This window comes from Cyanistes caeruleus, chromosome 4 (assembly GCF_971803275.1).
Source record: "Cyanistes caeruleus chromosome 4, bCyaCae1.hap1.1, whole genome shotgun sequence".
In the NCBI taxonomy this organism is placed as follows: Eukaryota; Metazoa; Chordata; class Aves; order Passeriformes; family Paridae; genus Cyanistes; species Cyanistes caeruleus.
This window is the reverse complement of record NC_141704.1, coordinates 26,476,130-26,499,873: the sequence shown is the minus strand read 5'-3', so window position 1 is coordinate 26,499,873 and position 23,744 is coordinate 26,476,130. Positions and strand designations below refer to the sequence as shown.

The 23,744-nt window shown below is 36.7% G+C and overlaps 1 protein-coding gene across 4 annotated transcripts in view; it reads right to left on the bottom strand.

Annotated features, from left to right (window-relative positions):
* The window catches only part of DOCK4 (dedicator of cytokinesis 4), a 213,920-nt gene that overhangs the window by 33,629 nt on the left and 156,547 nt on the right, over positions 1–23,744 (bottom strand). For 2 of the 4 annotated variants that reach the window (XM_086887100.1, XM_086887102.1), the window contains exons 27-34: positions 19,908–20,002; positions 12,559–12,634; positions 10,950–11,050; positions 10,278–10,336; positions 8,000–8,148; positions 6,364–6,449; positions 1,115–1,141; positions 853–948 (exon numbers count right to left, since the gene is read on the bottom strand). In XM_086887100.1, the coding sequence (XP_086743226.1) occupies positions 853–948; positions 1,115–1,141; positions 6,364–6,449; positions 8,000–8,148; positions 10,278–10,336; positions 10,950–11,050; positions 12,559–12,634; positions 19,908–20,002 (689 nt within the window). The remainder of the gene's footprint in view (positions 1–852; positions 949–1,114; positions 1,142–6,363; positions 6,450–7,999; positions 8,149–10,277; positions 10,337–10,949; positions 11,051–12,558; positions 12,635–19,907; positions 20,003–23,744) is intronic. The other 2 variants (XM_086887101.1, XM_086887103.1) reach the window with 1 other exon arrangement.

The window sequence follows — 23,744 nt, the reverse complement described above, 5'->3', positions numbered from 1 at the left end:
GAATACATGGGCTAAACCATTGCCCCAGATACTCTCATAACCACTGTTAGGAAAGATTGGGAGCCCTAGAGGCTGCAATCCAGCTGATCCCTGAAGAGAAAGAGAAGAGTGCCATGCTTCTAGAAATTAAGAGTTCAGTCTCTTTATTGATGAAATAGCTTTCCTTTCAAACTATCAGTGATGACAGCAAGTGCAGTACTAGGTCTCACCGTGTGTCCTTATGGAATCAGGGAGAAAACCTTACACTTAAGCTGTGGAAAATGCTACAGCTGGTGGCCATAAGGTGGACTAAGCTGAAATGTGAAGCCTCTACACAGGCTCACAACTGACAGGGAAAATTGCTTTTAGTCTCACACTCCTGAAAGAGAGTACATGCCTCTCATTTCCCTCTCCTTGGAGCACGTGGTACAGTCAGATGTGAGGTGCTCACCCAGAGATCATGTCTTTGTATACATACACACTGTGCCAGCTGACACTACAACTAAGCATGATTGACACAGTGGTAAGAATTTTACATATTGTGTAAAACAACTGTCAGGTGATTACTGCTGAGCTCTGTGTCTTCAGACAGACTTGAGTCACCAACCTACTGCCAAAAGTTACTACATTCCCTGACAGGAAACTCAAGCACACCACTAGATTTTTTACACCAGGGGCAGTCTGCTTGGTTGTTTTCATCCTGCCCAGTTGCATTTTCCTGTTGACAAAGCAGCTGCTGTCAGAGATCCCGAGCACTTACAGCTGATGTATCCATGTACCCATGTGCAGCCACCGTTTCAGCAAGATAACTGTATTTGTTTCCTAATATTTCAAAGACAACAACCCTCCCTCTAAACTGTGATAATCACCCACCTGTAGTCCAGGAGCCTCTCCATGAGGCGAGTCACAGTGGCAATTAATGAAACACCACTTTCCCTCCATGTTTCCCGCTCAATTTTCTTCAGCAGACTGAAAAAAAAAGAAGCCAGAAAAATGTCACTGTTTATTTTTAACTGTTACTATGACAACCTCTCTGCTTTTACCAGTACCTTAATACCTTAGCAACATCTTTGATAGTTAGATTTTCTCTCACAAACACCCTCCCAAGAAGCACAATTTGCAAACAATGTCTTACCTAGGATAAGGACCAAAAAGTGGAATTCTAGTCCAGGAAGCATTGACAAAACAAATGATTTTTATATTAGCTGCATCAGGTTACAATATATCAAATACCTAATTTTCAGAATATATTAATACCCCAAAGACTTAACACAATTCTTCCAAAAAATTTATATATTCACTTCATGCTGATACGTCAAAATATGTGGAATTTAAAGGTGTTCCTAGAAAAGAATATTAATCAGCTCAATATACCTTCTCAATTTTTTATAAAGATGTTTCCTTTTGTCCTCTCTTCTCTAATGTTTCAGTATGGATGAAATTTAAGAATAGAGGAGGGATTTTAACAAGATGATTCCCCCCCCCTTCACTTAATATCTCCCTCTTCACTTAATATTTCTTTCTGAGAACATACTATCATGCAGATGTACAATTGCATTAGTTTATAGCGTCATAAGATTATTTTATTAAAAACTGTTGTGCCAATGTAAATGCTGATTACACATTGAAGTTGAAAGACTTCAAAATGGCAACGTAAGTGGAGCTGTCAGTAAAACTATACTGAATATAATTTTCTTTATTATTATTCTTTATATAATTCTGCTACAAGCCTCTGTTTTTCATTGCTTAAATTTATCAAATATTTATCATTTAGGCATGAATTTCTCACATTTTCTATATAAGAACGAGCAAAGAAATATTTATCTACAGAGCCGTGTTACTTTTATGCTTTGGTGCAGGAGCTCAGGTGGATGACACGTCCATGGAGATATTTCAGCAATCTCCCTGAAAATGCACTCAGTTATGGTTTATTTAGAAGCCTCTGAAAATTCCCACATCCTTAGAGGTTTTTAGAGAGTTGTTAATAGCATCTCTGAACCTTCTGTCTGCAGTGGGCAAGCTGTCAGCTCCACTGACCTTCATCTACCCTGAGCATGCTCAGTCCCTAACAACTCCTACGTCCAAATTTCAAACCTCTAACAGCGCTCAGGAACTCCTACATGCCAACTGCACTAGCTATACACTCCAGCTCTGCTCCTTACAGGCTTGGGGAAGCCACAGATGCAATTCACCAAGCAAATTTGACCTAAATGAAGCTGTGCTCTGCTGGAACTGAGGAGGAAATAGTGATCTTCATCCTGCACCCATATACAAATCTTAAACTCACTTCCCTCCAGGAGGCAGTCAGATGTCTTTCCTTCACAATTAGAGGCTGGCTATCTTTCATTGCTAGCAGGCAGATGACAAGACTGTCCTTAACCAGAAAATGCTGAAGCACTAAGCCGGCACCTCTGTTTTCCATACAGAATACACAGGCTAACTTAATTCACTTCTGAACCCCTTATGTTCCTTCTAATAGAAGTTTTTGTGTCTAATAAGAAATAAGAGTAGAGCCTGTCACATTATTAAACATTGATTGCTGCAGGGATTTTTTGTTTCTACTTTGTTTTAACCCCATATTAAAGAGGAACATTTCAACCTAGATTCAACAAAATAACAACCGGTACTTCCTCTAGAAAAACTTCTCATTTAAAACAGATGGTTCTGCATTTGACTTAGGCATTTTCTTTAAAATTGCATTGGCACATTCATTATAAAGACACAGTTTCTAATAATGAGTTGAGTAGATACATTCAAAGTACTTATACAAGCTGATATCAACATGGTCGGTTGAAAAAATTTAAGACTTGTCTTCTGATGTATGCCTCCCTCTCCCCGTGCTACATTTCCAGCACAATGCACAGAACAAACACTCAGAATGAAAAAGCTACTCAAGCATATTCTGGCTAAATCTAGGTAGAATTGAATCCCTGTTCTTACAGATTCCAAAGCACAGCCAAGATGCTTGGCTGTCTTGTACAAAGCACTAAAAGGGGGTTAAACAACAGAGACTATAAAAATGTTTCTGTACATCCATGCTGCTATAGCCTAACACTGAGCTCACCTGAACAATTATGGTTTGCTTTGTTTTACTTGGTGGGGAGCAAGGGGTGGGTGTGTGTGTGTGCGCGTGTGTATTTAATTATTTTTAATGCTGGGTACCCCAGGAATAAGAGAATAGTGATCAAGAGGAACAGAGTTCTCCAGGGATGAACAGCAGGCTAGAACAATGTTCAGGCTAGCTCAATCATGCAGCAAATGGATTTTGTAGGCCTAAACCACAGCCTTTTTCAGGCTTTTAGGTCACAAGCACTAGCTAATTCTAGAGGTGCTTTAAAACATCTGGATGCTTCTTTTGGAGTCCAAAGACCTCACAATAGCCAGGGGTTCCCTGAATGACTCGTAAAGGCTCTCAAAAGACTCTCTCCAGACAGACTCTAATGGACTGGGCAGTGCCGAATTTAGTCATGCATTTGGAGAAGAAACTAGGATGACTGAAGGCAGCAGAGGAAAGGTAGCAGCCATCACTTTTTATATAATAGATTTATGGCTGGAGAAGTCACCCAGAAACTGGCAGAACTTATAAATGCCTTCTCAGCTGAATGCCAGCTACAATCTCTTCAAAGAGAAGCCTCATTGCCAGGCCCCCAGCAGAACTCATTAGGTTTTGTGACTCAATGTGGCCACTTAACTTCCAAATCTGAAGTGGTTGGTCTTAGGCCAAACTGAAATACAGTTACAGAAGTAAAAAACTGGCAGAATGCATCAGATTCAGAAGAAAGACCTACTTGAGTATATACCACAGCTTCTGAGAATTTTATTTTAACCACCAGCTGTTTAATAAAGTAAAATCATTCTTTTCCTGGTGCTAATTAACTCAGGAATTCAAGTGCAGTATTACAATGTAAATGTAGATCAGAACAGCTTTCAGAACATAATTACAATGGATAGCAATTGCAACATCTAGTTTCTCACCATAACAAAATGTTCACTACTTCATGTTTTGCAGCTCCTTCAAATGACATAAGGAGCTAATCAGTGAATGGTCACATTCAAGTCCCTAGAAAGACATTGATTCAAAACAAACAACAGTCACCTTCCCCCTACTTTCTCTGAGTTTTTATTTGATACAGGTAATTCTATCTAAATGCCCACTGTAGGCAGCAAATTCTAAGCACATAATGTTTTAGCTATCTCCAGAGATGCTTATAACTTATCCTTGAAAATAGACATTCAAAGGAAAGATGCAGTGATTGTCTCCGGGAAAAAAAAAAAGGCAGTTAACGTGGGAGTTAAGAGATTTAAATTCATTTTCTAATTCAGACAAAATAAACAGTATGACAAAACCTGAAAGTGTCACAACTGCTGCAGTTCCCAGGCTGTATTCAAAGTAGGTGTGTGCATCTCCTTGGTAATCAAAAGCAACCACGCCTAATCTTCAGAAAGATCAGGTGATATTGTAGCATTTCCTTTCATTAAAGACTAAGAAGCCACTGCTTGCTTCGAAATTGCATGACTATTTCAGTTTTTGGGTACCTGCTACATCTCTGCCACTTCAGCCTACACAAGTCTGCTTTCTTTCACTGTGTAAACACCCTAATATTGCTTATTCCTAAAATTACCCATGGAAGAAATAAAGAAACCCCAAAATCTCAGGCTAACCAACCCTGTCTCTTGCAATCAACTCCCCGAACTGTCCATCTGATTTTCATCATTTTTCTTCACATAACCTAGAGCAATATGTCACCCTCCATTTTAGATTAGTATCTTCTACAGGCTCTCCTCTTGAGACATGGTAATGCATGTACAGTCAATCAAAGTAAGAAAAAAACTAATCATAAATATACCTTTTTCATTAGCTGGGAGTGAACTTGAGCACTTACTCTGAAATTTCCCAGTTTAGTTTTAAAACTTCTGTTATACCGTGGCAGAAACAACAAGTATACTGATGCTGTGAGACATTTTGCAATTTAAATTACCATGACTATGTTTTCAGCATTTAGATTTATAAAAGGCTCTCGGCATTTTTCACTATATCATGTTTAACATTCCCCAGTTGAAATCTAACTCAAAACCATAAAAAATTAGGAACTGTACTTGATACTTACATGTTTTCTTATAGAATTCTAAGTTATTTCAGTGATAGACACAGTGATGTATTTTTATATAAGCTTCATTTTGTAATTAGAGCTTTTCTTTTAATGGCTTAATTTTACAGTTAGAATACTGTATTACTAAAATATTGAAAACATTTTACCTTTTATTATCTTTTCTCAGATTATGAAAATGTCATGAATAATTACAGGAAAGTTCTGCTTTAGCATACTGTACTGCTGTTTGCTATTATTCTTTCAATTCCATACTATTCTACCTAATCTCTCTACCCACTTTTGCTTCTATAAATGATAAATATTTAGGAACTCTATTTTTTTAACTCAGTACAATTACGGATTATTAAATGTTAGCTATTTTCAGACACCAAGACCTGAATCTTGTTCTTTAACTAAAGACAAGCGAGCTAAAAATAATATTTAAAGAAGAAAGAATGATTAAGTAACTGTATAAACAGGAAAAAAAAATCCTGTATTTAGTAGAACTGAATAAAACACAGCAGCTTGGAATCCTGAAGGGGAATACCACATCTCTTACTAAAATAAATATATCAGAATTAAGTGAAATCTTTCACTTTGGTGGAATTGAGCTCTGAGGAATAACAGAGATAGAGTCCAGTTAGTTATTTTGTACCTGTACTCTGTGACAATAATGTATTTCAGTCAGTGGAATAATTTATGCACGACTTTAGGTGCTTCAGCATTATCATTAGCTTTTCCTATTAGATTTAAGTGGCATTTCATTTATTAGAAAACACTAAAAGCTTAGCCAGTCATTTGTCAAAAGAATTTAAAAGAAATAATCTTATCAGAATAAACACAATTGTTTACATCAAACAGGAAATCAACAAGTGACATTACCCAGTGGAGTACAAGTTTGTAGCCATAGAAAATCACTTATTAAATGCTTTTTGTTGAATTGTCATGCCTTGTTTTCAAAATGCTCCATCTGAGCTCTACCTGCACCCTATGCAATTATGATGCATTTCTAGCTTTTCTGATTTTAAAATTAGTAGGTAGAGAAAGAGAATGTTCTGTGATATAACAGATTTAGCCTTTCCCAATTATAGCTGTATGCGAAAAGTACTGCCAGACTTTACTGCCAGATGCTATACAACACCATGAAACATTTTATTCTTCAGATTTTAAGGAAACAAAAAAAAAAAGAAAAATGAGCATCACAACTGGTTTAAGCATTACTTCTCTACAATGACATTTATATCTGATACAGCCAACTAAGCTTAAGGAATTATAAGATAAACATATTACTCACATACTGTTGAAGAGTTCTCGGTATGTTTCATCACCTTTACCTTCTGACATTAGGCTGTCCAGTTTGTCAATCAGCTTTGCTTCCACCTGCAACATATAAGTGTGGTGTAAACAGCTTCTTTTTCTTTTAATGAGATTAGAGAAAATGGAAGGAAGATCTGGTTTTATGTAAGGGACTTTGCTAAATGCATATTTTAGAATTATTGGTCAATCATGTGATAAGTCACTTCATCTCTTTGAAGCTGTTATAATTCCTGAGGTTTGTAGGGCTTTCTCTTTTTTTTGGTGGTTTTTTTTTTTTTTTGGAGGGAGGGAGCTAATTTAAATTGAGCAACGTGACTTTAAAACTACAGGCTGAGTAGCATTTGCTGCTGCTAAGGCAGCTATCTATTTATGGAGTCAGAGGAAAAGCACACAGCCCAAATAAATTGCCTGAATTCTCATTGCAAGGCTGTAAGCACAACCTATTTTCTTAGACTGAAGTAAAAATATCATCTTTTCCAACCTGCACCCCATTCTTTATAATTTAATACACATAAATGTCTGCACTGTTCAGAATACTTGGGAGCTCAGAGTCTCCCAACATTCTTACCTGCCAGTGTATTTCATTAGAAAGCAAATTCCCTGGACTTAGATATGAGCTATCAAAGAAACTTGGTGGTTAGGAAAATCTGGTGGCAAATGATTCCTCCAATGCATATTTTTAAGTGCATTGATTATAAAAAAATATAGAGCTTTTGCTACGCTGTGTATTTATATTTCAAACCTCCTTTTTATCAGTAATACATTAACAATCACAAATCTAGGGGAGAAACCTAGCTGTTGTCATTATTTTATTACAGAATAAATCTATTACAATTTACACTTAAAACCAATCTGAAAAGACAGAGAAGCAGAACAAGTGGATTTTCTTCCTTCTCACTCCTTGTTAACATTTCTAGGGTAATTTTTAGCAATAAGCTTATATATTGATGGAGAAAAGCTACTTATTTATCTCACATGCACTACTCTGGTTTTAATAGTTTGGTTTGTGTTTTAGATGCAGGTCCCACCCCAAGCATTATGATTGCCTGGGAGTAATTAAAATACTTCTACATTCCTTCATTTTGAAGCAGCAAGAAGGAGGGCTCGGAGGATGGTTTGAGGCAGTGTGAAAGAACTGAGTGGGAGCTGAGGGAGCAGATGGCACTCTTGGTCGTTCCTTTCTAGCCCATTAAGAAAGTGTTTGAGCAACAAGCATACTTGGATCTTTACTGAAGAACATCTGATATTTTTCCATAGTAACCAGAAGGGAAGCTGTTTGAATCCTATCTAACCAGCAGTCTGTACCACTGTAAAGCAGAGGTGAAAAACCACTACAACAACCTTGTTGAAAACAGCTCAAGTTTTGTTCTTCACTTCAGCAGGCCATGGATTTTGTTCCTCATCTCACATGACCAACACAAAAGTATTAACTAGAGAACCTTACTAGCCCTGCAAAGAGAGAAAAGGGAAAGCCCTTGTAATCCCTCTCCCACAGGCAGAGTTGTGGATACCTTCTCCACCCCGAACCACCAAGGGAACTCCAGGACACAACAGGACTCTTATGAACGGCTTGATATTCAGTCCTGTTTTATTAACAGCTTCACACAAAGTACCTGTTTAAAGTTGCCACTTCGCCTTTGCTCCCAATCCATCATGTCATGGAAAATAGGAATCATTACATTCCTCAGGTCTGGCTGAGGGATCAAGGTCACTTCCAGGAAAGGGCCAATCAATGCTGGAATAAAGTGAAGTTTGTGTTCTCCTAAAACGAAAATGAGCATAAACTTGAATGTGAATTGAGTGTCCTGTGAGTTACCAAGCAATCCAAATGCTATCTGAAGAATGAAAAAATAGCATTTTAAATGCCCATAGGGTTTTTTTTAATCACATGTCCATCACAGCATAGACTATTCCTTAAGCCCAAAAAGTGAAAGCTATAGACAAAAGAACATAAGGCAAACATAATTTATCAGATTTTACTATGCAATACTGAGTTCAAAAGTGACAGTAGGTTAGCTGTATCTGAAGTTAATCCTCCAGCAAGAGAACAAAGACAGACAAAGCACTCTCTGCATTTCCTTTATATTTCAGAGGAATAATTTGTTTTCTAAGACCTACATACTTGTGTTTACAAAATCATTAATTTTCTGATATTCTGATAATCTGTGCTCATCAAAAAGGTAAGTATTTTGATTTTTACCTATCTTTAGTTTTGCCAGTATAGAAATGGAAGTACATATTTCAATTGCAAGAAAACGAAAATACAACCCAGCTGTTCTTAAAACAACTTGCTTTAAAATCAGTTCTAAAAAATCTCACAACATTCCACTTAAAAGAAAATTAAGTTCTTGTCAGAAAAGCTAGAAATGGCAGGAAAGGCATACAGCAAACACTGACCATTCAGCTTCAATTTTTCACAATTAAGACTTCCTATAACCTCAAAATTAAGGGATTATGAATCAGGATGCGCTGATTTTCCAAGCTAGGAATTCATTTACGTCCAGCCCACCTCTGGATATTCCAGTGAGCATTCACCCCTGCTTGCTGCTCTGTTCAGTGTCTGCACTTGTGCAAAGGAAAACATGAACTCCCTTTTCTGGAAACACCCTAGAACGTTTATCCCTATGAAAGCAAGGTGACTGTACGAGGATCAAGGCTTATGATACGATGACTCTTACTGCTACAAGAATAGTAAAATGCCAACTAGCATTGCACCAATTGCAATAAATATCCTAACATTTAGCTGGGCATATTACCAGATGAGCTCCATATTGTGTCCCACAAGACTCACCCTACTGAAAGGCATCATTTGACTGCATCCCAAGGTTCCATTCAGCAGAGAACAACATGAGTGGGGAGGTGATGCACACTTATCCTCCACACACGTGCAGGAAGGAGATGAGATCTGGGAGTGTATCCCAGATATACCCGTTTTGAAATATCCATAATGTATTCATGTAATGTAGAGGGATGTCTTAGTGACTCAATACTAAATATTTTAAATAAGTAAAATATGCTACTTATGAGATGTTAACAAGATATTAAAAAGAAAATATTTCTTGTTTTGAACATGTCTCTCTAGTACAGGCTGAGCTGAAAGACCAATTTTTTGCAACTACTTATTGTGCTGGGGAAAAGATTGACAGACCTGAAATTGACAGTATCTCAGAAATCACTGGTGACAGTTGCTGTATCTTTAATAAGCCCTCTGATGAAGTGAATATTGAATAATTAAAATATAAAGACGACAAATGTAGTGTCCAAATCTTCTACTCACTTTTTATTTTTTTCCCAAACAACATTGAACTGCATTTCTCCGACACTCGTAATTGCAAAGAGTTTGCACAATTGTTGCTTAAAAATATGTGTTCCTAAGTTTATATTCAAGAATGTATTTTTTCCATGTTGTCCAATGTCTCATTAATACATTAGTCACTGACTTGTTTGTGCCTTTATATTTTAGTGCAACTAAGACTTCAGAGAAGACCTGATGCAAATCCAGGATCTCAGGAGAGCTTCAAAATTAGACATGTCTTGTCCTTAAACAATTTGACAACAAGGCTAAGAATAAGAACGTTAAGTATATTTCAAGGCATAATAATTCTGCCCAGAAGGAGTGGTACTTTTTTTCTTAATTTTCTCTGATGGTGTTCTCTCATTTCTCTGTGAAGAAATAGATGGGTAAGCTACAGTATCAAGGCATAGAAAGCTGAGTTTAGCTATAAAGAAGGGAACTACAGATGACAAACTTTTCCCTAAACTTGAATCAAGACTTCATGTCTTGAACATAATTATCAACAACTTGTCTATCACTGGGAAGTATATATAATAGGCAAAGAACTAATATTTGGCTTTCATTTTGAGTTACTGATGATGTGTTTAATCACTTACCTAAATTTTGCCACATACTGAAGATTTCACATCCCATTGTCACCCTCATGTCACCGTATCTGCAGTGTATTAAAAAATAAAGCAAGCAAGTGAAAGATAATTTAAGAAAATCAAGTTCATATGCCATTCCATCACATTATTAAATTAAATGTCTCATTTGTAGTTCAACTTTGAAAGTGCTGGCTTCTCCCAAGTCTTTTTCACTTTTGATTACACCCAGCTGAAACTGGATTCCTAAACCCAGTTTATTTGAAATATTGTCAAAATGCTACACATCAGTAACACAGCTGAGAAGCAAAACCTATTTTTTGCCATAACATGCTCCAGTTCTCTGAGAACAAATAGTTTTGCTCTAGCTTAAAGAAATACAATTCATTCATACAGACAATAGTGCAGTGCCTAGCAGAAACACCTGAACAAGTGTGATTGACTTAGGCATTCGCTGGCAATGAACGTCTGTTTTGCTCCCAGTGTCTGAACCACTTTAGGCACTCATATGAAGGTTACTGGCTCTGAAGACTTGTACAAAGGGCCAGGACCAACTCTTTTCTAGTCAGTGGACGTACTCTTATGTTTCTCTTTTGGGGGGGTCCTTTTGCAACCTCCAAGGTCTTGCATTTTGATAAATTTTAAATTTCTTGCCGTTTTCTACAAGCTGATAGCAATACTTACTTTTCTAAAACCTTTTTCTTCTTGGAAGGTGTGAACATCTCCAGTTGCAGACATAACTGGTTTATAAAAATGACAGCAAGAAAAAAGTAGGAATCCCATATCTACAATAAGCATATGGCATGTGGTTATTTCACTTTCTCAGTACAATTCATGACCACTCAAACGCAAAATTTCAAATCACAGCCCTTATTTCAATCTCAACTAATAAATTACTCAAACTGCTTTTGACTAAATTTCTTTGACTCAAAATATTCTTTTCACCAACCCCAAGATGTTCAGCAGAACTACATCTATTTGCATATCCTACACCTCAAAATGTAAAAGTTACAGACTGGGTTTTTTCACCCCTCCAAATCAAAAAGCTTTCCTTCTGGAGACTTTCTTTTGGGGATATTTAAATAGAAAACTATGAAAGCTATGACTTTAATTCCAAACCCAAAAAAATCCTCAAAAGCTATCACATAACAGGACTGACGTTCTCTGTCCATCATACCTTGTAACACTATTTGCAAGTCTCACCTGCTGCAGCCTTCACTGGACAAACTAAAGCCAGATTTCATTACGATATTGCAGATATACAGATGTTTTGTGCTCATGCTTTATAAATCAGATTTATCTCTACTTAGAGATAAAATTAAAGTGAAATACTAATTACTATAACCAATCATAGATGCTCCATGACTGGAAGCGTAGAGGGAGCCCTATTCCAGACCCTGCAGTTCGGCAGGACAGCAATAACATTGCTAATCAAGTTTAAGGAACATAGAGGTCTTGTCTACAGGAAATTATTTTATTAGTTTTAGCCTCTGAACTTACAAAAATGCATAAAGAATAGGCTTCCTCATGTTCAGTTAAGTAGATAAATCTGCATTCCTGCCAATCTATCTAAGAGGAGTCTGGATTTTCAGAGAAGCATCCACAGCCCTGCTGGAAGTCAACAAGAACTCAGTGTCTTCTCTAGGAAGGAGATTCTGCACTTTTCATGATGCAGCAGTTGGACTAACGTCTCTTGGTTGGGTAGAACATTCATTCAGGTTTGTTTCCATGGAAATGTGTCTTTTCAGACACATTCCTACATCTTCTCATCTGAATCCTAAAAGCTGTAATTCACAGTTTATTATAAATGCAGTATTGCACTATATGAGGTACACACTAACATCTTTAACTACATTCACCATGAAGTGTCATAATTTTCTAATTTTAATTATGCAACATGTTAATTGGTCTAGAGATATTACAAAAATATAAATCTGCATTTTATATAAATTTGCATTGATTAAAAAAATGAAATACTTTTTCTTTCTGTAATAACTAAAAAATCCAGCTAAATAATTTCATTAGTTTTTATGAACCAAAAAATTGTGATGCAAAAATCCTAAATAAGTAGTCTAACAAAGATGCTCAAATAACAAAATGAAAAATAAAATGAAATTAAAAACCTCACAGCACTCATTTTTAAGATAGTCCTGTATTTAAGGAAAAAATGTCTCTGAAAGCTTGAAATTGCTGATTTAGTACATATTCTAGCTACTTAGATGCTGGAGCTAAGTTTAATAATCACCAAGCCACAGGATGATGTAGCAACTGTTGCATCCATCATTTACTCTACCTTGTAATCAAAGTTTTCATTTAAGAAGTTTTTACGAAGGGCATCCGAAAGGTACAAGACTGTAGTAATGATCACACTGGGAAGAACAAAAAAAGAGAGTTTTATTAAGTGGAAATTCATATTTAATACTCAAATCATTTTCAACATATCATACAAATACCTAACAGCACCTATTGACAGAAAACATGCCCATTAAGATGATAAGCTGTGCTATAAGACTGTGCACTAAAAAAAAGGCATTCTGTATAGAAGAATATAACCAAGACCAATCATAAACTTTGTTCTGAAAATAATTATGATTCCAGATTTACGACACACCTTGTCTTAATGGTATTAATACACAGAGTTGTAGAATTTGTTTTCAGCTTTCTTGGTAGTGCAAATAAGTGCATATAGATTATAAATATAAAATATCTAATAAATGCCAGTATTCAACATTGACACTCCTATGGACAAAAATGACAACAGATAAATGAAAAACTGTGCGAGCTCTGAAAGAAGGATCTGCTTCTAAAGATTTCTAGGCTGTATGTTGTATAAAGTCATACATTACCCTACATTTACACCCACCTGAATTATAGTAATCTATCTAAAATAAATATATATGACCAAGACCCTTTCACAGTGATTGTCACCAGGGGTCAATGATGGCTTTGTTTATTGTAGCAACCCACTTTGGTGATCTACAGAAACAGAGCATTCTTTGAGATTATTTAAATACACCTAATTTCAGTGGTTCAAACCTTAAACTAAGCTCTGCAGCACTGCTGTCTGCCAACATATTTAGTCAAACTAAAAATCCATATAAAGCATTAAATTCTTTTTGAAAACAGTCAGAAGTGAATACTTACACAGAGAAAAAAAAATAAAACTAGAATGATCTTTTTGCTATTATGTATTTTACAACATTTTACAACAACTGTTTAAAGATCTTCTGAGAAAAAGGTTATAGCTACACATTTCATTTAATTACCATCTATTATTAACACATTTAATTCTTCTTTGAACATAGTTCTTGACCTGCATGCTGTTGCAACACTAAAATATGTTTCCCTTTCTATATTTTGACCATAGTTTTTTTTACTATTTTTTGCAATGCATTCAATACAAAACACCCATTAAGTATAATAACAGCAATATATATATATATGTTACAAGGTTACAATAGTTTTCATTTTTACAATACTGGAGAAGTTAGCCAACCCACCTAGGAGATAAACTGTACTTTTCTTCTAGCACTTGTGACAGTTTACACATTTATAAATAAAAAATGGCTATGTATAATTTAACATATCAGTAGTTCAAATGTTTGCTTCCATCCTTCTACTTCTAAAATTACTGTCCCCACCAAACTTTACCTTCTTGTTTGATGTGCCTGAACCCCCATAACAGCCAGGTCTGTTCTTAGAACAGTGCTTGAGTCTCAAGTTTGATTTATTCCTATGCCATTGCTCAAGTGTGTTTTCATACATATTATTTTCTCAAGGATAACACAGTAACTTTTCTATCCAAGTAGTGTTCCATGCTTAGTACTCATCAGTAAATTAATTCCACTTTTTCACCAATGGAGAGTTACAGCCTATGTACAGCACTCGCTGTTGCAGCATGGAATACAAAGTGAAACATTAGCAAAATGCAGTATAAGTGAAGTAAATAATCAAGGCATGGATAAAAACAGAGCCCCATCATTCTTGTTGTTGTGCAAGATTTGATTTAAGGTCCATATGCGTCACAAAATGGAAACAGTTTATATATTTCAGGAAGCCATTCTGGTAGAAAAAGTCAGTTTATTAGAATTATTGTTAGATGAAATTTCCACCTAAGTCAAAAGTAATAAATCCCTGAAAAAATTGTACTCGAGAAAATTCCACAAGATTCATAACCATACCGCCAAGTTTACATTATATAGTTCTATTTATGTCTGAGACAATTCCTTTCTTGCTACATTCTTCCATGGCAGGTGAAACTGAAGAGAAAGATCTTCAATCCTTAGGAGGTGAATAAAGTAGACATCTTAAATGCAAATTTTAGAATATTTTTTTAAAGAATTTTCCTGATTTAACAGAATAATTGCAATGCAAGTATTTCTTCCTATAGGGAACTTAACTCAGGTTTCATTTATTTGGTAAGCCAAAAGCTATGATATGGATTATTTGAAAAAATGTGGGTCTCTAATATGAGAGGGTATGTTGTAGACGAAAAATCCCTCAAAACACCAGATGCAACACACAAGGTTGAAGATTTTGTTTTTGCCCCACCATCTGTTATTCTGAATCTACAACAATCTAAAATCAGGTAGAACAGAAAACAAGCTAAGGCTGGGGATGCTCATATACAATAAAAGTAAAAATTCACAAAGCAGAAGCAGCAGCCAGAGGACAGCTGCCTGACTTGGTACAGTACTCACATTCCAAGTTGATTCCCAGCCAGTGATTTCCAAACAACAACATTCATTTGAAATCCATCTGAGTATCAAACTATAAACTACTGAGTTTGTGACAAGACTTGCTTTTCTTCCTCTTACCACCTGCCACATATTTGTTCAGATTGCCTGTTCTACAGGCAAAACCCCTCTGCTTTTAGCTACTAAGTTATTCTGGACTCATGCACAGGATGCTAACCCAATATCTGCTAAGGCCATTGTTGGTGGAATGGCTTTTCCATCAAATTTTCAAAGCAAACCTTTCTGCAATAAGCTGTTTGAAAAATCCAGAAGTTCAACAACTGTTTAATGCCTGGGCTATGCTCTGGCAACTTGGCTTTTGCCTGGGCAACCAGTGGCAGAAAATGAAAGCTTTCCTTTTCCATGCTGATATAGGACAAACGTATAACATTAGCTTCTTATTCCATTCTTTGCTATTTCAGAGTGAAATAATCCCAAATGCAGAGGTATTCAAACAGAAAAAAAAATTATTTCATATTTCATAAAGAAATGAAATAAACCTTGAATCACATATATGTGTATGTAAATACTCTTATATGTTTATGAGCTTATTTATACATGCATGGCTATGTATATCTGTTTTTTGTGAAGGACTGAATGTCAGGCTCAGTTGCTAGCAACATTTTGTATTACATAAAAGCAAAAATGTTGTTAGCAAGCACTTTGTATTACATAAAAGCAAGAATTTTTGTTCATTGTAGGAGTCTCAGACTCCCACACCATGGGAGCTAACAGGATTCTTCAGAGCGCCATAATGATGACATTAATGCTGATTCAATGTCTTCCCTTACTGTGTATTACATTTGAGTTAAAATAATAATAATAATAATAATAATAATAATAATAATAATAATAATAATAATAATAATGTATTTCAGCCATTACTAAATTTGATAACCAAAAGGATTCTCTGCTTAAAGTCCTTATGCCCAACTGTCAGTAGATATATTTTAAATTTCAGTTTAAGCAACATATTATGTAAATCTTACTTTACAGGTCAATTATTTTACTATAAATAATATTATTTGTACATCTATTTTGTATGCTTATGATATTCAAATTGAGGACTGGATGACCTAGCATCTCAGCCATTAAACAGAATGCTGAAAGGATATACATAGTTAATTAAACAGAGGTCTTGAAAATTAAAGCTTCTTGCATACCAAGAGAAGCAGAAAAGTAGTTCTTTGTTCAATAATACACAAGGCATAGTATGTCATAAATATCAAAGATTTGCTCAGCAAGTAAATGAAACTCCTTTGCTCTTCAAGTCCCTCCTCAACTGTTAATAACATGACATACCCGAAATTCAGCTGAGTCTCTTAACTGCTCTCAAAAGATGCCAGGCAATTAAAGTATTAGATAAGTCACTCTTTTCCTGACCTTAAGGAAACTGAAGCCAGTGACCATTACACAGTGATTTCCAGTTGAAACTGTGAAGGTCTTCTCCAGAAGCTTCAATTTTAATTAGGCATATTTTGCTATAAAATTTAGTATTTCTTTCTGGCGCTAGGCAACAAATTCAGACATCTTCCTATATTATGTGGTGCTCCTCTGCAGTTACAAATAGAATCTAGATACTACCTAGTTAACGTAGAAAGGAAGTCTACCCCTAGAATGAAAGAAATTAAAATTATATTTTCCATAGTAAACATAGTCATATTTGTCACTCAGTAGTAATCTCCACATTAGAAATATTAAAAGACCACAAATAATTAGTTTGCTTTCCTGCATGCATGCTGATTAGCTCAGATATTACACAGTTATAATTATATAATATTTAATATACAATATAGATTTTAATATATAATAAATATTACACAGAAGCTTTAAACAGTTATTTCTGTCTCTTCACTCAACTCTTAGAAGCTAAGGATGTTTTTGCATGTTCTCTTTCCATTACAGAATACAATTCAAAAAATCTATTTCCCTGCTTTAGTCCTAAGTTTGCCTTTTTAAATGTTACTTTATTTCTTGAATTTTAGAAGTCAGTTGGCAGTTTATAATGCTAGCCATTAATATTTCCACACATTGGGCATCAGAACATTCAGAACTATAGATCATACATGTGTCATCAGGAAACATCTTAGTTTCAGGACAGTTACAGATTCGACTTCTTGAGCTCATAGCATCTTCTGGTTTTGGTGTTTGTTTTTTTTTTTAATTTCCCAAACAGCATCCAAGTATCAGAACCTACATAATTACTGAAAGAATTACAACTAGAAAGAAAAAAAAAGCAAACTAGAAGGCGGGGGGCAATGATATTTTTATATGCAAATATTGTATATTGTAAGAATTATGGCATTTTAAGACTTAGAAATATTTCAGGTAATTCTAATTCTGTATACATAAGTAAGAGGAAAAAAAAAGTAATTTCTGCTCCAGGAAAAGCTTATTCCGTGATTATATCCTTTCTAAGACTTATTTCTTCCCTAGGCTCAGATAGGCTAGATCTCTCTCCCTGTAAATATCAGAGTTTGAATTCTATCACTCCAGGGACAGGGAGAGAAAGCCAGTGCTGCTGCTGTTGATGTGACTGTAGCCATGGGTGAAGCTCCCATGACACACACACTGCCCTCAGGTGAGCCACCGTCCCACGAGTGAAAGGAGAGATGGATCAGCAGGTGGCTGTGGGACACAGGAAATACAGCACTTGGTTTATACCTGGGAAGCAGAAGTTTGAAAAGACCCACATTTACTGGATCACTTAATTCTGCTCTTAAAAAGACAGGCTAGACCTTCTAGCTTTTTCTTTTAGACAGGAATGGAGCAGAGTTCAAGAAGTTTTGCCTTTCGTTCTGAAGAGCCTCAGATCCCTGGAAGTGCTCTGGCTGATGAAGTGAAGCCCAGGAAGAACAGCTCACTTCTCTCTGTGGGACAGGCAGTGCCTTAATTTCACATCCTACCTCTAGGCTCTTTCCTTTGCACTTAAAGATTTTGGGCTGGAACAATTCTAGCAAAGCTACTACTCTGTGCTTTTGAGCACCTTGAGGAGGATGAAGGAAAGCAGTCCCTGCCATTGCAGTGAGGGACACGAGGTAAAGGAAGAAGCTCCCATTCAGAAACAGCTCTGGAAACACTAGTTCTCTGCAGCTGACAAGAGAACAGAAGCAGATTTTCCTTTCTGCTGCATCAAAAAAGAACAGAATAAGAACATAAGAACAATGAGGCTTCAGCTTTCACCACCCATTTAAGTACACCTGGTCAACCCCCTCTTTCACAGCAAACTAGCACTTCTTCCACATAGAAACAAATTCCTGGCCAAGCAATTATTGAATTGGTAAAGAGGTGCTTTATAGCCTGCTTGCTGGCAGAAGTGCTTATGCAATTGTTATCAGGATCAGTTAGCTGGTCTGGTGAGCTCCTCGTGGCCAATTCCCACCAGCAGTTATTTTCAGCTTCTGCCTATGTTCTTTGCCTGACAGAACTGGGCATAGACTCACCTCCTAGATGGTTAGAAACAACATGACATGGATTAATAAAGGGAGATGTGTGATGGTTACTAAAATACTGGAGAAGAAAAAAGTGTTCCTTTTGCAGAACTTGGTATCATCTGAATATCACCAGCCATGTGACATGTGCCAAGGTCGTTCCTAAACCTTAGTTCTGTACATATCAGCTGCTGCAAAGCCATCTGCCAAGGCAGCTGTTACTGCAATATGTAAAATTTTCTTAGATTATGTATTTTGTCTAAAAGTTCCTATTTTTTTTCCCTTCTTTCTTGTGTTTCACTGTTTATTTCTTAAGCATGATGCAAGCTGGTATCAGTCATACCTTATTTAATATCATACACAGAAACAAATTATCATATCCATTCTTTAATTAGTAACTTTCTTTTTCCTGGAATTCAAACTTGAAAAAATTAGCTGCACTGCGATAACAAAAATTAATAAAAAATTGTTTGAAGTCACAACAAAGTTTGAAGAAATACTATTATTCTTGCATATCCACACACACTCATAACAAATACAGATCATAAACACAAGGTTGTTAAATTTAATTGCACCAATAATATTGCTACTAGTAGTATGCACAGCACCACAAATTTAAATTCTCCTTGAAGCCAGCAGGCACAATGCAGACTAAAACTGAATTTTAATCAGGTGTTGCGATGCGTATCATGGAAGTTAAAGTCAATCCTTCATTCTGGATTCCTAGGTGTGCCCAACACAGCGCCCCTCCTGTGCTGACACTGATGTTTGCATAGCTGTGCTGACTGTTGGGCTGGTTTATCTGATCTAAACCTAAGACTGCAAAAAGGATAGGTGGTGATAGAGGTGAAATAAAACTTAATATATTGTTTCAGACCTGTTGTAATTACTTCTTAGAAATGCTGGGAACCTGTTTCTTTAAAAATAAGGCCTGAGCAGAGAAAGAATGGCTGACAGGTAGGTTTCATCTGAAAATCTCACTAAGAGCCTTCCGTGACTGTTGCCTTGTGCAGTACCTCATTTCCTGATTTTGTGATTTTTCTGACAAACACCAAATGAACAAACATGCAAAAGCATCGATAACAATATTATGTTTAATTTCTTCTTGAGAGCAAACAGATCTTTACCAACTCAGAATTTCAAGAAACAGATATGAAGAAGACCCTTAGAGACTTGTCATTTGTTACTTGGAAAACAAAGCTGTTGATGCTTTCAGCTTTATTCTGTGAAGTGTTTCTGAGTTTCCACTTATATGTGCTTACAAAAATTGAGAACAGAAAGAGGTACAGATTATATCATAAATTTGCTATATAAAGGAAGTCCAGAGATTTGAAATCTTAAATTAAAAGAAGAAAAATTGAAGCCAACATTATAAAAAATACACTGAATTTTTATTACATACATCCTATAACTTCACTTTTATCATGATCTGTGCATATTACCTGTACTTTTTAATAACATTAAAAATGCCTTACTTGTTTGCAACCAAACGCATCACTGTCCAGTCTTTTGGAAACATCTCTGGTCGTATTAGTATCCGAAATACTGTGAAAATCTGCAGCAGGAAATCCTTTGAAAGGAAAAGAAGCAGTCATAAGTCTTTGCTGCTTTAAAAAGAGCAGTGAGCTTCAAAAATATTTTAACCAGAGAGAAAAAAGTTATTATAGAAATAGCAAAAATGCACTTATTTTCACCATAGATAAACGTCTGAATGCTTTGCTTTTTTTTATTACTTCCCAAGAATTTTCAAATAGTGATTTAATCCTTTCTTCTTAAAATGACGAGAATAATATAATGTGCCACTGATTGACAGCAATGCATAAAAGAAATGTCAAAGATGCATTTGGTTTCCACCCATACACTTCCCCAAATGTGATGTTGAGAACAATTTGCAAATCAAAAAAGCACTTTACAAACACCAGAGAGTTCAGAATATCTCCTTAATCATGCCAGGTTTTCATCACTTTCGAGATTCATTCTAAAAGCAGCAGAGAGTGTGTAAGGACAATTTTGTCACGACCAAGACCAGCGACTCCAATAGAGATGCCCAGGTCCCATAACTGGTGGTGCAGCTGGCTGCCTGTGTGCAGGTCACTTAACCTTTCTGCCTCATTTGCTGGGTCTAAAAATACAGTCAACACCTGTGAGCTACTTTGAGTGTAGAAACCACTGCCTGGAAGCTTTCCACATTATCATCTCCTATGTCATGTAACTCACTAATAAATAACAAAACTATTCCCCTCAGCACATTTTTTTCAGTTTTGCTTTTTACAAATAAAACTAACAAGAGACCATCTTGATTATGTATGGTACTGCCAGTATTCTTTTAGTATGAAAGTTGAGTTTTTGACAACACGAAGAGCATGAGGCAAGTGATATAAACACAACGAACAGAATCAGTGCAGTACCTGACCTTGAAATGTTTGGTATTCATTCTGCCCACATCACTTGTAGAGAATTACCCCGAAACACAGATGAGCTGAAGATACCAATAATTTTGAACACCTAAATATGCACTCAAGTGCATTTATCAAAGTGTAGATGACAAGCATTGCACAACAGATGTCTTTCATTAGAGAATCACTGTAAAGGGGGACAAATACAGGCACTGGGTAAGGCAGATGAGATCCCCACACCCACCCACCAGAGAAGATTACATAAAAGAGACAACCTGTTTTCTGAGCAAGATGCCAAAAAATTATTTGTACTAAAGAGTAAAAACGATACTCACTGCAGATAACGTACTGTTTGAAAGCAGGTGACCAGCTTTACAGATAAACAAGTACCTTTCCCTACAAACAACACATTTATTCCAGACCATTTTTCTATAGCTTTGCACCTTGTACTTAAGTGCCTTTTTATTTTGCAGAGATTACCTCTCTCCCCTGTGAAGTAATCCCACAATATGGCAATACCTTGAATGTTGCTGTTTATCACCTCACAATAACATCCCAGATTCTTCCATGTTCCCTTTTTATCTGTTATCACATGTTGCTGCTTTTAAGGATCTCACCAGTGGACTGCTGAACTGAAGAGGCCAAATGGCTGTTATTGGGTAACCATAAAACCATGCAGTAGTTTGAAGATTTAAAGTCCAAGGGCTGTGTGAGGTGTAAACTTAGCACCTTTGAGATAGCTTGTTCACAAGTCATTAACAGTCAGAAAGGAAAATCAAATGTCCTTCATTTCTTTGGGTAACTAGGCTAGAATCGGAATACATTTTTTTTATTCCAAGCAAACTTTAAAACAAAGCAAATGTAGACACTGGCATTAAATTTTGAATCATTAATACCAGGCTAATGGTTTCTAATTTTCACTGAAAAAATAGAAAATTGTGTCATCAATATAGTGATATTAGATGCAAAACATAGATTCAGCAACAGATTTTAACATTTATAAAACATTTTTGCCGGCAGTATAAGTGAGCTAACATTTGGTTGGTTGAGTACAGATAGAATTAATGTCTCATATGTCTTGTATCTTAAAAGACAAAAAGGAAGTAATTTTGTCCTTTTACATATTCTAAATACCATCTCTTAATATTCCTACCTAATCTACATAAGGTCTAGTCCTATTTGTAAAATAATACTAGATAGTACTATAAAGTTTAGTATTAATTCACACCACTTAAACAACTTCACGCCCAAAGGATGGGATGCCATCCAGAGGGACCTGGACAAGCTCAAGAAGCAGGCTGGTGGGGATGTCATGAGTTTTAACAGGAATAAATGCAAGATGCTGCTGCTGGGTCAGGGCAAACCCCAGAATCACCACAGGCTGGGGGAGGAACAGATCCAGAGTGGCCCTGCCAAGAAGGACTTGGGGTGCATGAGAGGTTGGGCATGAGCAGGAGAAGTGCCCTCCCAGCCCAGAAAGCCAATTGTATCCTGGGCTGCATCAAGAGCAGTGGGGCCAGCTGGTCAGGAGAGGGGATTCTGCCCCATTGGTCCACTCTGGTGAGACCCCACCTGGAGTGCTGCATCCAGCTCTGGGGCCCATCACAGGAAGGACAGGGATCTACTGGAGTCCAAATGAGACTATCAAGATGGTTAGAGGAAAGAAGTACCTTTGCAAAAGTGAGAATTGGGATTGTTCAGCCTGGACAGGGGCAGGGTGACCTAATAGAAGCCCCTCCAGTATCTGAAAGGAGCCTGCAAGAAAGATGGGGAGAGACTATTTAAAAGGGTATGTGGTGACAGGACAAGGGGGAATGGCTTCCAACTGAAAGACAGTAGGTTAGATTAGATATTAGGAAAAAAGTCTTTACTGAGGCACTGGGACAGATTACCCACAGAAGCTGTAGAAGCCCCATTTCTGAAAGTGCTCAAGGCCAGTCTGGATGGAGCTCTGAGCAACATGATCTAGTGGAAGGTGTTCCTGCCTGATCTTTAAGCTTCCTTCCAACCCAAACCATTCTATGGTTCTATGATTAAATAATACAATATTGTTGTTTGGTTTTCCTCAAGCAGCAGTATTTGCTTAATGAAACTTTCAAACTGTGATTAAGTGAGGAGCACAGCCTCCTGAAGGACCAAAGGAGGACTATCTATTCATTTAACAAAAAAAACTGCCTTGGAATTTCTTTGCACATTTCTCAGTATGCATGTATGCAAAGCAGATCAGACTCATTATTGGATCTCTTGGAACACAATAAATAAATAAATAATCCAATAAAGAATTTTCCTTTGGGTCAACAGTCCACTTTGAAGCTAACTGCTTCACAATGATGTTCCATTGCTTTGATTAACGCTGTAGGATTATCAGGTTACATGGTATCAAGATTTTGTAGAGCATCCAGAGTGCCAAATACCGATAAGAAAGAGGATGTTTTCACAGTGAGCTGTCACTTCCTGGGCAACTCACCCATCCCTTGGCCACTTCCTTTCCCAAATCTTCTTTGCTTCACTGTTTTCTTAATCTACACCAGAAGCCACCTAAATGAGTGGCTTTAGAACTACCCCTCTGCCCCAAAACTCATCCTTTCAGAAGTGCCACGTGTGAGTGGATGTTGGTGCACAGCAGGGGAAGGATGGCAGCTAAAACTGACCTTCTCCACCAGGGACACTCCTGTGCCTACATCCCATGGGCCTCTGTCCCAGGAGCCACTAGGGAACAGTGGAATAAACTCCACCTGGCATTAGGGTTTGGCACCCACCTCACCCTGCTCAGGCTCCTAGAGCTGGAAGAGAGGGATGACAACTAGTAGGATTTACACCCATCCCTATGAAATATTACCTTTTCCTTCATCAAATTTTTGTTCTGACACATTATGCAGGGTACACTACCAATGGATAAAAACTAAGCCTTCTGGT